Source organism: Piliocolobus tephrosceles, chromosome 4 (assembly GCF_002776525.5).
Source record: "Piliocolobus tephrosceles isolate RC106 chromosome 4, ASM277652v3, whole genome shotgun sequence".
Lineage (NCBI taxonomy): Eukaryota > Metazoa > Chordata > Mammalia > Primates > Cercopithecidae > Piliocolobus > Piliocolobus tephrosceles.
In genome coordinates, this window is record NC_045437.1 from 1,183,330 (window position 1) to 1,196,609 (window position 13,280).

Genomic DNA, 13,280 nt, shown 5'->3' on the forward strand with positions numbered 1-13,280 from the left:
AACTACCTACCTATCATTCATCCATCCACCCATCCATCCATCATCCACCAATCCACCCATCATCCATCCATCCATTCATCCACCCATCCATCATCCATTCATCATCCATCCATCCATCTACTCATCCATTCTATCCACCTACTTACCTATCAGCCATCCATTCATCCATCCTATCTATCCATTTTATCCATTTACTTAACTATCATCCATACATCCATCCTATCCACCTACCTACCTACTCATCCATCCATCCGTCCATCCATCAATCTGCCCATCTGTCCATCCACCCGTCCATCCATGCATCCGTCCACTCTATCCACCTACCTGCCTATCATCCATCCAGCCAGCCAGCCAGCCAGCCTTCCATCCACCCATCCTATCTATCTACCTATCATTCATCCATCCTATCCACCTACCTACTTAGCATCCATCCATCCATCCAATCTATTCACTCTCTCCATCTAATTTTTTACATCTCACCTTTGTAATTTGTTTGCCAATGGACATCTTTTCATATGCACTGGTGTTTGTTTTGCCTCCTCATGGGGCTGCCTATTCTTCCTGACTGGAGCATTAGGCTCCACATTGTACTTGTGGTGTTTTTGTTTGATTCTATAACATGTCCTGCTCCTGCAAATGCACCGCTTGGCTTCACTTTGGCCTTTCTGGGGTCCTGACACACTGCTAGCTTCACGGTTTGTCTGGCTCCAGCTCTGCACTTGTGGGTCCCTGGCCACGGCTGATTTTGTTGCCCTGGTTGTCCTCCTCTCTCTTCTGTGGCTCCTGTGGGCCACATGCCTGCTGCACCCATGGCTCCTGTCTCCACAGAGGCTTCCCCTTCAGTGCTGCAGACACACTTCCACCCCCACCCCCACCCAGCTGCTTTGCAGGCTCATAGGTGCCATGTCCAGGTGCCTTCTCCCACTGCACCTGTCAGCTGCTGTCTCCCTGGGGCTTCCTGGGAGGCTTGCAGCAATGCCTGCCTATCCTGTCTCCCTTCCTTCCCACTTCTGCCTTGGGTTTACACTTGCCTCATGACCCCTAGACCTGGCTCCACCAGCCCACCCACATAGGGACATAGGGCAGCACCTCTCAACAGCCTCCTGCCTCACACTCCAGCTGAGACGGCCCTACCCCTCTTGCTGCATCGTCCTCTCACAGCAACATGGATGCCCCTGGGTGGCTTTGGGGCCTGCCACCTCCTCCACCTAGTCCACCTGATTTCCAACAAAGCCCCAAGTGAGCTGCCGTTTTTGTCATGCCAGCCTGCCACCAACGGCTGCTTCTGTTTCTGGGCCTGTTTGTCAGAAATGGTGCAGCCCCTTCTCCTCCCTTTCTTGACAAAGAACCCATCTCCCATGGCCCAGCCAAGTCTCCTCTCTCCAGGAGGCCTTCTCCAAACATTTTAACCCCGAATTATTTCTTCTTTTGCTGACCAAATCTGCAGCCTGACTCTAGATGGAGTTTTTGGTATAATCTGATTTAGATGACTCATACTGTATCATGGGTACTTGAGATGTGGCTTCCTGAGGAAGGAACCCTGAATTCTGCAACTCTGATACATCTCAGCCCTGGCAGGCAATGAATACGGAAATCTGGGAACGTCAGAGCCCCTGTGGACTGTGAAGCAGTGAGCGGGTTGTACTCACAGATGCCTCGCAGAGCCGGTAGAAGTCAACGCTCAGGTACGCTCTGATGCCGTCTATAGCCCCAGGGAGGGTGACCCCACGCAGGAGCAGGGCAGTGAGGACCACGTATGGCATGGTGGCTGTGATCCATACCACCTGCAGGAGAGGACAGTGTCACCAGGCTGCACAGGTGGGGCCCTCGGTGGGAGCAAACACTGGCACAAGGGCACTAGGTTGCCCTGACAGCTTGTCCTCTGACTGGGAAGCCCAATTCCCAAACATTTCCCGGGACGCTAGCTCAGCAAATGCTCATTGGAGTGAGAAGGTCAAACGCTTTCTGTCCTGCACATCCTCCCCAGGGATGGAATGGGAAGAACAGCTTGGCAGGGAAAGCACATTCCTTTTCTGCATTCGGTCCGCCAGAGTAGCTGGGAGTGGCTGATGGGGGTTTTCTGATGTGTGGGATGTGAGTGGACTGACACTGGTGAATGGCACTGTGGGATGATGAAAGGCAGCTCTGGGCTGTGTCCCTGCGGGAGGCTCCCATGGCTGGTGCCATACTACACACACTATTCCAAGGGAGGGGCATACCTTGGTCAAAACTGGTTTTTTAAAAAAGTATTTATTTTATTTATTTATTTATTTGAGATGGAGTTTCGCTCTTTTTGCCCAGGCTGGAGTGCAATGGCATGATCTCAGCTCTCTGCAACCGCTGCCTCCCGGGTTCAAGCAATTCTCCTGCCTCAGCCTCCCACGTAGCTGGGATTACAGGCACATGCTACCACGCCCGGCTAATTTTGTACTTTTAGTAGAGACAGGGTTTCATCATGTTGGCCAGGCTGGTCTTGAACTCCTGACCTCAGGTGATCTGCCCGCCTCAGCCTCCCAAAGTATTTTTATTAACAAAAAAAATCATGTTGTGTGTGCCTTCCTGCCAGAAACACTGCCGTGGGTGCTTCCCTCCTGAGGCCCTTCCCCAAACACAGCTACATATGGACCCAAAACCCAACGGTGCCCTGTGTCCACCCAGCCCAGCCACGGCCACGTGTCCACCTCCCCCCACCCAGCCATGGCCATGTGTCTACCCAAGCCAACCCAGCACAGCCACAGGTGTACCCCCAATCATGGCTACGTGTACACTCCCAACCTCATCATGGCCATATGTGTCCCCCAAACTCAACCATGGCCATGTGTCCACCCCAACCTGGCCATGGCCACATTTGTAGCACAAAACCCAGGAGGCCACATGTGCACCTCCTGCCCAGCCACGGCCACATGTCCACTTGGTGGCCCCATGTCTACAGACCCAGTTGGTGACCCCGAGCCTCACCTTCCCCGAGGTCTTCACACCCTTCCAGAGGCTGAAGTAGAGCAGCACGATGACCAGCACCAGGCAGGCTGTGAGCTGCCACCGTGGAGGCCCCAGGTCGTCGATGCCATGGCTCTGGTGGAGGTGCAGCACGCCACGCCTGCAGAGGGGAGTCAGCGGGGGCCTCTGTGGGTGGCTGTCAACCCACCTGGAACTGGATGGCTGAGCTTGCCCAGGGACCGGCCCTCCCCAGCTCAGCAGGGCAGAGAGCATCCAGTCTGATGGACAAGAGATTCCCTCCAGGGAGGTCTGGCCCACAGGCCCTGGCAGAGATGTCAGGGCTGCCCTTGAAACCCGCAAAGCACATGGAAGGCCCAGGAAGCCCCGCCTCACCCTCTGCCCTTGGCACCTCTGCTCATTGGAGCTGGGGAGAGAAAGGGCACCTTGGGTCTTTGAAGAAAAGGAGCCACAGAAACCAAAAGAAAGTTGCTGAGCAATGCTGGGTGCCCACTGCTGCCCACAGGACAGCCCCAGGGTCCCTCTCCAGGGATGAGACTGAGCAAACTCCAGTAATAATACCAGGCACACAGGCTCCAGCCAGCACTGTTTTCTGAGGGGACGGCTCACGACACCTGCTCACATCACAGCCCCTGCTGCTATGAGGATTCCATGAGGAACAGGTTTAGTGGATGACTCTGCTCCAGCAGGAATCACTCGCAGTTCCACTGTTTTTTGCAGGATCCCTCACAATGGGCAGAACAGAGGGTGAGGGATGGAGCTGACCATCGGCCGTGCTCCTTGCTCCAGATCCTGGGCCCCTTTTCTGCGGGAACTCATTCCATCCCGGTGACACTCTCTGCGGGAGAACATGCACCAGGCTATGTGCAGCGGGCTGTGTCACCATTGCAGACGGTGACTTGGGGCCAAGGCGACCGTAACAGCCGTGCCGCTGCCACCGTAGAGTCAGGAGCTGTGACAGCCAGGAGCAGCGTTATGAGAGGAGCTCCCACACCCAGGTTTGCTTCTGTTGTGGGTCCACTGAGGTCCCCGAGAGATAACAACGGACACCCATGGGGGAGCCCAGTCGACTGCAGCCTCGGGGAGCTTTCCATCAGCTGCGAGGCATTCCAGGGCCATGTCCCAGGAATTCGGCTCTTCAAACTCCAGAATCATACCAGACACCCTGGCTGCTGCCAACAGGGAAGGCCCCACGAGCCCTGAAAGGGCTGGACAGTGCTTCTGTCCTATCCTGGAGGGCGCCCAGGCACAGGCCCCAGGTTGGCCGGGTGGACAGATGGCTGCACCACTGAAACCGTCACCACCATTCTCTGCTCTTCTCCGAGGGCAAGCCACTCAGTCAGGAGGCTGTCTGTCACCCACACTGTGCAGGGGAAGTCGCCTGAGCCGGTGGAGGTCACGCCTGCCCTTCCTGGGGCAGTGGAGACTCCCAGGGCCTTCTTCTCACTCCGGCCACACACCAGGCTCTGTCCCTGCTGGCCGAGTCCCTGTCGCTCTGCTCCCCCAGCAAGGCCTTACCACGGGGAGCCTCTGAGGCCTCACAGCAACTTCGTGCAGCCCGGACCACTCCTCATTCACTGCCCATAGTGTCACTGACCCCAGCATGCCACCCGCCCATGTCTTGGCAGCCTCGGTGCCTCACACACACACGTGCATGGATTACACACCCAGACCAGACAGCGCGCCCTCTCCCCTTTCCCATGTGCCTGGAGAAAAGCAAACTCAGCCAATGCCCCTATGTGGCACAGGCCCTCCTGAACCTGAGGCGGAGACCCAGGGAAAGTGTGCTGCCACACTCGGGGCCTTCTCACAAGGTTGCATCCACAGCACGCACAGCTGGCTCAGCATCAAACATGAAAGGAACGTCAGAAGCAGCACCTCAACACACCGGGTCGGGCCCCTTCTTGAAATTAGAAAGTCACTGTGCTTTGAGGTTATTTGAAATCCCACAGACAATTTAGAGAACTGGACACTCCTGAGTGCTGTCAACCCGAGAAGAGGGGTCCCCACAGCTGACCACAGCATGGGAACCAGCCATACCAGGAGCCGGGGAAAGCTGTGTGGCTCCCAGCATGTCCATGCTTCTGAGGGCAGGCTGGGCGAGACAATCAAAGGACGTCTGGGAAGAAGCATGGGGCTCACGTGCAGGCATTTCATAAGCCATAAATAGTTGGGAGGACCAGAAAACCATTGGCCCAAGGATGTTCACCGGGCATGGAAAAGGCACAGCACCTCCCAGTTTCTGCTGGGCTCTTTTTCCTGGTGAATTCATGGCCACGATTCTTCAATTGGGTGACAGTGGAGCCACTGGTGGTGACCCAGGCATGCTCGGGCCTCCCACACATCATTGTGATGACCTCACAGCAGCCCTCTCACCCCCTTTTACCAAGAGGGAGCCAAGGCAGTGAGGGGGTGAAATAAGCTTCCAAAGGATAAAATTGTGCCAAAGCACATTAACCTCCCATTAGAACAAATCTAACACTCTCTAAACAAGGACAACAACAACTAAGTACCCATTAGTATAAAACTCACCAAGTCTAGCATCTAATAAAAAATTACTAGACATGACAAGAAGCAAGAAATGTGATCTACAACCAGAGGAAAATCAGTCAACAGCCACTTCACATGATATACAAAAACTAAACCAAAATGGATAAAAGAGCCAAATATTAGGGCAAAAACCATAAAACTCTTGGAAGAGAACATAGGGTAAATTTTCACGATCTTGGACTTGGCAATGGTTTCTTAGATATGACACAAAAGATGAATTGGACTTCATCAAAATTTAAAACTTTTGTGCATTGAAGGATGCTATCCAACAGAGTGAAAAGGAAAACTACAGAGGCCGGGCGCGGTGGCTCAAGCCTGTAATCCCAGCACTTTGGGAGGCCGAGACGGGTGGATCACGAGGTCAGGAGATCGAGACCATCCTGGCCTACACGGTGAAACCCCGTCTCTATTAAAAAAAAAAAATACAAAAAACTAGCCGGGCGAGATGGCGGGCGCCTGTAGTCCCAGCTACTCGGGAGGCTGAGGCAGGAGAATGGCGTAAACCCGGGAGGCAGAGCTTGCAGTGAGCCGAGATCGCGCCACTGCACTCCAGCCTGGGCGACAGAGCGAGACTCCGTCTCAAAAAAAATAAAAATAAAAATAAAATAGGAAAACTACAGAATGAGAGAAAGTATTTGCAAATCATCTATTAATCTGATAAGAGAATAATATCTAAAATATGTAAAGAACTCCTAAAACTCAACAACAAAAAAAACTGACAGCCCAATTCAAAAATGGGCAAAGGACTTGAATAGACATTGCTCCAAAGAAGGTATACAAATGGCCAATAAACACATGAAGAGATGCCCAATAGTCACTAATAATTATGGAAATAGAAATCAGAAACACAGTGAGAGACCACTTCACACCCATTAGGATGGCTATTATCAAAATAAATAAGCAGAAAGTAAGTGTTGTCAAGGATGTGGGGAAATTGGAACCCTTGTTCTGATTTGCATCCATGGTGGGAAACAGTGTGGTGGTTCCTCAAAAAACTAAACACAGAATCATCACATGGCTCCAGCAATTCAACTTCTGGGTATCCACTCGAAAGCAGTGAAAGCAGGTACTCAATACTGAAGTTCACAGCAGCATGTTTTCACGGTAGCCAAACGGTGGAAGCAACCCAAATGTCCATCAAGAGATAAATAGATCTGGCCATGTGTGGTGGTTCACATTGTAATCGCAGTGCTCTGGGAGGCTGAGGCGGGAGGATTACTTGAGCCCAGTAGTTTAAGACAGGCCTGGGCAACATGGCAAGACCCCACTTTATACAAAATTTTAAAAAATTAGCTGGATGTGGTGTCACATACCTGTAGTCCCAGCTACTTGGGAATCTGAGGCAGGAGGATTGCTTGAGCCCAGAAGGTCAAGGCTGCAGTGAGCAGTGATCATACCACTGCACACTCCAGCCTGGACAACAGAGTGAGATCCTGTCTCTAAAAAGGAAAAAGATAAATGGATAAACAAAACATGATATATCCATATGATGGAATTGGAATATTATTTGGACTTAAAAAGGAATGAAATTCTGGTTCTGAAATTCTTCAATAAACCTTGAAGACATATGCTAAGTAAAATAAGCCAGTCACAAAAAAATAAGTGATTCTACTCAGAGGAGGGACCTAGAGTAGACAAATTCACAGAGATAGAAAGTAGAATGGTAGCTGCCAGGGGCTGTGGTGAGGGAGGATGGGGACTTAGTGTTTAATGGGGACAAAATTTCAGCTTTGGAGGAGGGGAAAGTCCAATGGATGATGGTCATGGTTGCACAACATGTGAATGTACCTAATGCCACTGAACTGTGCACTTAAAAATGGCTAAGATGGTAAGCAATGCTATGTATAGTTTATCACAATAACCCCTCAAGAAGGCAAAATATTTTTGTGTAAAGTCCAAGCTGAATCACGGCCAGCAAGTCTACACTACAAGAAATGTTAAAGGAAATGCTTTAGATGGAAGGAAGATGGTCTTAAATGGAAGCCCTGATCTACATACAGGATCAGACAGCACTAGAGATGGTGACTATGCAGGTAAATATAAAAATATAAAAAAAAGAAAACTTCTTTTCTGTGTTAGATTTGTTTAAAATGTTAATGCTTAAAGCAGAAATAGCATCAAGGTGTCATGGAGTTGATACATACTGTAGAAATAAAATCTATGGCGACAATTGCACAAAGGACGTGAGGTAAACAGAAGTCTACTGTTGTAGGCCCTTCTGTTCTGTGAAACAGTATCACGTCACTTGAAGACAGACTGTGATAAGTTAAACTCCAATGTTGTAAATCCTATAAAATCAACGAAAAAATGAAAACAGAAAGCTATAGTTTATTAGCTAATAATGTTGATAAAATGAAAGCCTAAAAAATTAATTCAAAACAGGGAATAAACAGAGGAAACAAGAAACAAAGAAGAGATGAGGCAAAAAATTAGCACAATGGAAGACTTAAAGCCAGCCATGCTGACAATTATTGAATGGAAATTCTAATTTAAAAACAGAGATTGCTGGCCGGGCGCGGTGGCTCAAGCCTGTAATCCCAGCACTTTGGGAGGCCGAGACGGGTGGATCACGAGGTCAGGAGATCGAGCCCATCCTGGCCTACACGGTGAATCCCTGTCTCTACCAAAAAATAAAAAAAACTAGCCGGGCGAGGTGGCGGGAGCCTGTAGTCCCAGCTACTCGGGAGGCTGAGGCAGGAGAATGGCGTAAACCCAGGAGGCGGAGCTTGCAGTGAGCCGAGATCGCGCCACTGCACTCTAGCCTGGGTGACAGAGTGAGACTCCGTCTCAAAATAAATAAATAAATAAATAAATAAATAAATAAATAAATAAATAAATAAAAATAAAATAAAAACAGATTGCCATATTGGATAAAAAGCACAACCAACTTGATGGTGTCTACAATACATCCATTTTATATATAATGCCCATATAGTTTAAAAATAAAAGGCTGGAAAAGATAATACCACACAAACAGTAAACATAAGAAAGTTGGGGTGGCCATATTACTATCAGAAAAAGTAGACTTCAGAATGAGAAATTTAACCTGCAAGGATATTTCAAATGGTAAAGTGGTCAATTCAAAGACTAATAATAATAAACATGTATGCCCTTCATAGCAGAGTTTCAAAATACATGAGTGAAGCAAACACTGATAGAAGTGAAAAGAAATAGACAAATCTACAATTATAGTTGAGATTTCAGTACCCCTTTCTCAGTAACTGATAGAGCAAGTAGACAGAAAACCAGTAAGGATGTAGAAAACCTGAATAACACAATGACCTAACATGACCTCTCTGACATTTATGCAACTCTCCAACCAGACAGCAGAATACATATTCTTTCTAGGTGCACATGGAACATTCACCAGTGTAAACCATCTAGTAGGTCATAAACAAGTCTCAATATATTTTAAAATATTAAAGATGTGTAAGCACATCATCTTGCCAAAACAGAATTAAATTAGAAATCAATAACAAAAATATCTAGCAAACCTCCAAATATTTCAAATTAAACAACAAACTTCTAAAAATGCCCCATTAGTCAAATAGAAATCAAAAGAAGGATTAGGGAATACTTTGAACTAAATGAAATGAAAACACAGCATATCAAACTTTGTGGGATGCAGCTAATGCAGTCCCTTCAAGGCAAATTAATAGCTTTAATTTATAACTTTATAATTTATATTAGGCAGTGTCGATAAGTATTTATAGAAGTGGAGAAACTGTAAACTGATCAGAGTTATGTGGTCCTGTGTTGGGGTTTTGAAATGAAAACACAGCATATCAAATTTGTGGAATGCAGCTAATCAGTAATCTCCAGGTTCCCACAGGGAAGGGTTCCTTTCATTTCTCTGCCGGAACCATTTCTGCCACCTCCTTCTGGTGGGTGGAATGCTGCCCAAGAAGGAAATGGCAATGCAGGAAGGCTGGCTGGGACCCCTGGGGGCCAGGGTGCCAGCAACTCCCAAGGATACCTTTCATTTGCCAACCCTGAGGAACACTGGGTGCAGGAGCCAGCACCGCACACGGCATTCATGGCATGTGGAAGAAGTGCTGTCAATGGGGCAGCTCAGCAGCCTTTTCTGACTCGGGGCCCAGAAGACATGGCCAGCGTCTCACCCAGGCCTCACGGTTACTTCCTGAGGACCTGTAGTAAAAACGCACGATAAAGCCCTTTCAGATCTACTCCTGCTAACATCTTAGTTGTCAAATTTATGAGGCGGCATGTTTGGTACATTGTGTAGGAAACTCAGTCCCTTTTGTGGTTACTGAGAAAGTCAGGCATACACATTATCTAGGACAAAGAGCCGCACCACCATGCATCACAACCACTCTGGCCTTTGTGGCCTTTCACGGTGGGACATCCACTCCCTGACTACATGTGCCAGCAGGAACCTGACATCCTTTGTCCAGTGATCTGCTTTCTAAAGCAGGTTCGAAATCCAGAAAACTCCCAGCAGACCTGGGCACATTATGACTGTCCCCCTTGCTTCCCAAGAGTCACTGGGGCCTGTTTCAGGGGAACCTGAGTCCCACTGTTGGGAAAATCACCTTCAGAAGGCGTGGGAGGAGTGCCAAGCGCCTCGGTGCCCTGGGGCATTAATCATTCTTGAATTGATCTTAAACCTTCTCCAACTCCCCACGTCTGCTCTTGGGCTGCCGCCAGCTAGAGTATACCACGTGCCAGTGCGGACAGGGCTTCCGAGTGAAGGGCTGGGCACCTTTCCATTTCCTTCCTTCCTTCCAGACTGAGAACTTCCAAATAGACTTCACTAGTCTGATCGTTTAAAATAACAACACATATTCTTTCCTTCTAGCATTCTTAACAATGGATCACTGGACTAATCATTACACTAAATTTTCCTCTCTGATTTTCTTACCTGAACATCACTTAGGTGAGTCAACATTTCTCACACTGCCCAAACAAAAGGAAAGCAGTCCCCACGTGGCGGCACTTGGCAGCTTTAACAGGGCATTGGGTACTGGGAACTCTCAGGCTCTCGCCCCAGTGGTGCCTCTGCGGCCTCTGCCCCTGGCTCTGTGCGCCCCCCGCTCTCTCCTGCTGGCCCCTCTCTTTGATCACACACTAACCCTGAGATCTGGCCACACAGCAAGAGCACATGCAGCCCAGGCCTGGGGTGTCCGTGGGGTGTTTAATTAGGGAAATGTAGATGTGAACAGGCCATGCACACCCAATGGGAATTTTCTCCCTCAAGAATGTTAAAATCTACTTGGACAAATGGTGTGACTGTGCGTTATTTGGACGATTTCATCATCTCCTGCTTGCCTGTCACCAGGGGAGTCCTGTCAGACGCTCCCACGACCTTGCCTGAGGCTGTGCTTCCTATGGCGATGCTCAGGTGTCTTCAGGCAAACCAACCGGGACTCATCCCGGGTGCATCTTCTCTCTCGCCTGCCCACTTCTGAAACCAGCCCTCCTCCCACGAGCGCCTTCCTGGCGCCCCAGCCTGGACTCTCTCTCCTCCTGATGGGAAACAGTGGATGTAGTGAGAATTGCACAAACGTCCTCTCCTCCTCTCCTCCTCTCCTCCTCTCCAAAACAGCGGCTGAGTTTAAGAGTCTGCCTGTCAGAATGCAACCCAGCATGAGGCTCCATTCCCAGCAGGGGAATGTGGATGGCACCTGCCAGGTCTGGATTCCGGGAGGGGTCCAGGGGAAACAGGAGACCCATGGTGGGCAGTCACAGCCCTTCCAGGCTGGGCCAGGCCACGTGGTGATGAGGGAGGGCCAGCAGGAGCTGGCACGGGGCTCAAAAAGACTTCATTGCAGATGTCGGGGTTCAGGAAAGCAGGTGCTGCAGGTGGATGGTGACGGGCAGGCCTGGCTGGGGTGGACAGTGAGGGACAGGCCTAGATGGGGTGGACTGTGTGGGTTGGGGCTGGCCAGGGTGGACAGTGAGGGGTGGGCCTGGCCGGGGTGGACGGTGAGGGGTGGGCCTGGCTGGGGAGGACTGTGCAGGTCGGGCCTGGCCAGCGCAAAGAGAGAAGGAGGCAGAGACCCAGGAGGCTGCTGGATATGGGACTCACCGGCATGGGAGGTGGAAGGAGGCCCAGAGACAGAAATAAAGCCGTGCACATAAACAACAAAACAAAGTCCTGCGAAAAATGGACGGCTGGAGCACCCTGGAGACAGGGGCTGCCTACTGAAGCCATAGACTTCTTGTGCAGTGAAGCCCAGAAAGGTATCTTTTCTGGAGAGGGCAAGGGCCCAAGTGAGGCAGTTTGGCCCCAGGCTATGCACAGAGGAAGGACAGGGAGGAAGGGAGCCCAGACACGGGGCTGACTCACTCCAGAGATGCCACTGCAGCTCCCAGAGACCGGAGCTTGCCAACCTTCCGCACAGGGCTGCTGTGTTCCCCACCAGCCCCCTCCCGCCCCGAGCCGCTGCTGGGAGCAGGATCGCAGCCAGCGGAGCTGCTCAGTGCCCCATCCCTGCTGAGGGCTCGCCCTGTAGGAGTTTTGCTGAGTCCCTGGAGACCATCACAGTGATTCAGAAATGCGCCCCTCCACAGCACTAAAGGGATGGAGTGCAGGAACAGGTTCCCCCTCCCCGCACCCTGGGAGTCAGCAAGGGCTGGTGGCCAACCAAGGGGCGACCATGGGGACCCAGCTGCACCGTCTCTCCCATTCCCGAGGACCTGACTCCCACTTACTCGAAGTACTCGGCAGCAGGTGTGGTCCCAAAAGTGTCGTTGAGGCCCGGGCTGTTGCCACTGGAGTCGCCAGGTGGGGCATCCGAGCAGTTGGGGCTGTTCCAGGAGTTGTTGCAGTGAATCCAGGGGAGCTCCGTGGTGAAGGAGGAGAAGAGGTAGTGCAGTGCCCAGGCGATGATAACGTTGTAGAAGAAGCCGACATACAGCGAGATAAGGATGACCGTGAAGCCCACACCTAGCGGGAAGGGGGTGGCCGTGGAGCCCACGTGGGCGGAGCACAGAGCCACCATCAGCAACGCGTCCCTTCCGCCTCCCCTCACAGGAGACATTACCCTGAGCACAGACCCTGAGGACTTTGAGGGTGTCTCTGAGGGACATCCAGGGCCAGCAAGGTCACCCAGAGCTATGGCGAGTATCCAGGGCCACCCTGATGCACCCAGAGACCCCCAGGGACACCAAGGTCACCCCCAGCCACACATGGTCATCCATCCCCACCACAACCACTCAGGATCCATCAGGGTCATCCAGGATCATTGAGGCCATCTAAGGGCTACTCTGGGTGACCCAGGGCAACCCAACCCATGGTTAACCAGGGCTGTCAGGTCCATGTGAAACCATCAGAATCATCCACGACCACCCAGAAGCACCCAGGGCTACCTAGGGAACCCATGCAAATAGGGCCATCAAAGATTGTCTAGGGACACCCAGTGTCTTCCAGAGCCATCAAGACTGCCAATAGTCACTAAGGGACACCTGGGGTCCTTGACAGACGTCCATAGCCACCCACAGCCACCAGGCTCATTCAGGACTATGGAGGGCACCCAGGACCACACATGATCACCCAGACTAATCCAGGGCCACTTTGAGTCATAAAGGACCATCCACGGCCATCCACAGCCATCTCCATTCATCCACAACTATCCACGGTCATCTATAGCCATCCACAACAATTCATGGCTATCCACAGCCATCCACATCCATCCACAGCCATCCACAACCATTCATCCATCCACAGCCATCCACAGTCCTCCATGGCCGTCCACAACCAGCCATATCCACCCCTGGCCATCCACAACAATCCACTGCCATTCACAACCATC

General features: G+C 51.0%; 1 protein-coding gene across 1 annotated transcript in view; it reads right to left on the reverse strand.

Moving 5' to 3' along the window:
- Nucleotides 1-13,280, reverse strand: part of SLC6A3 (solute carrier family 6 member 3) — a 46,344-nt gene that overhangs the window by 24,220 nt on the left and 8,844 nt on the right. The window contains exons 3-5 of the mRNA XM_023195041.1: nucleotides 12,181-12,415; nucleotides 2,959-3,097; nucleotides 1,650-1,784 (exon numbers count right to left, since the gene is read on the reverse strand). Of these exons, the coding sequence (XP_023050809.1) occupies nucleotides 1,650-1,784; nucleotides 2,959-3,097; nucleotides 12,181-12,415 (509 nt within the window). The remainder of the gene's footprint in view (nucleotides 1-1,649; nucleotides 1,785-2,958; nucleotides 3,098-12,180; nucleotides 12,416-13,280) is intronic.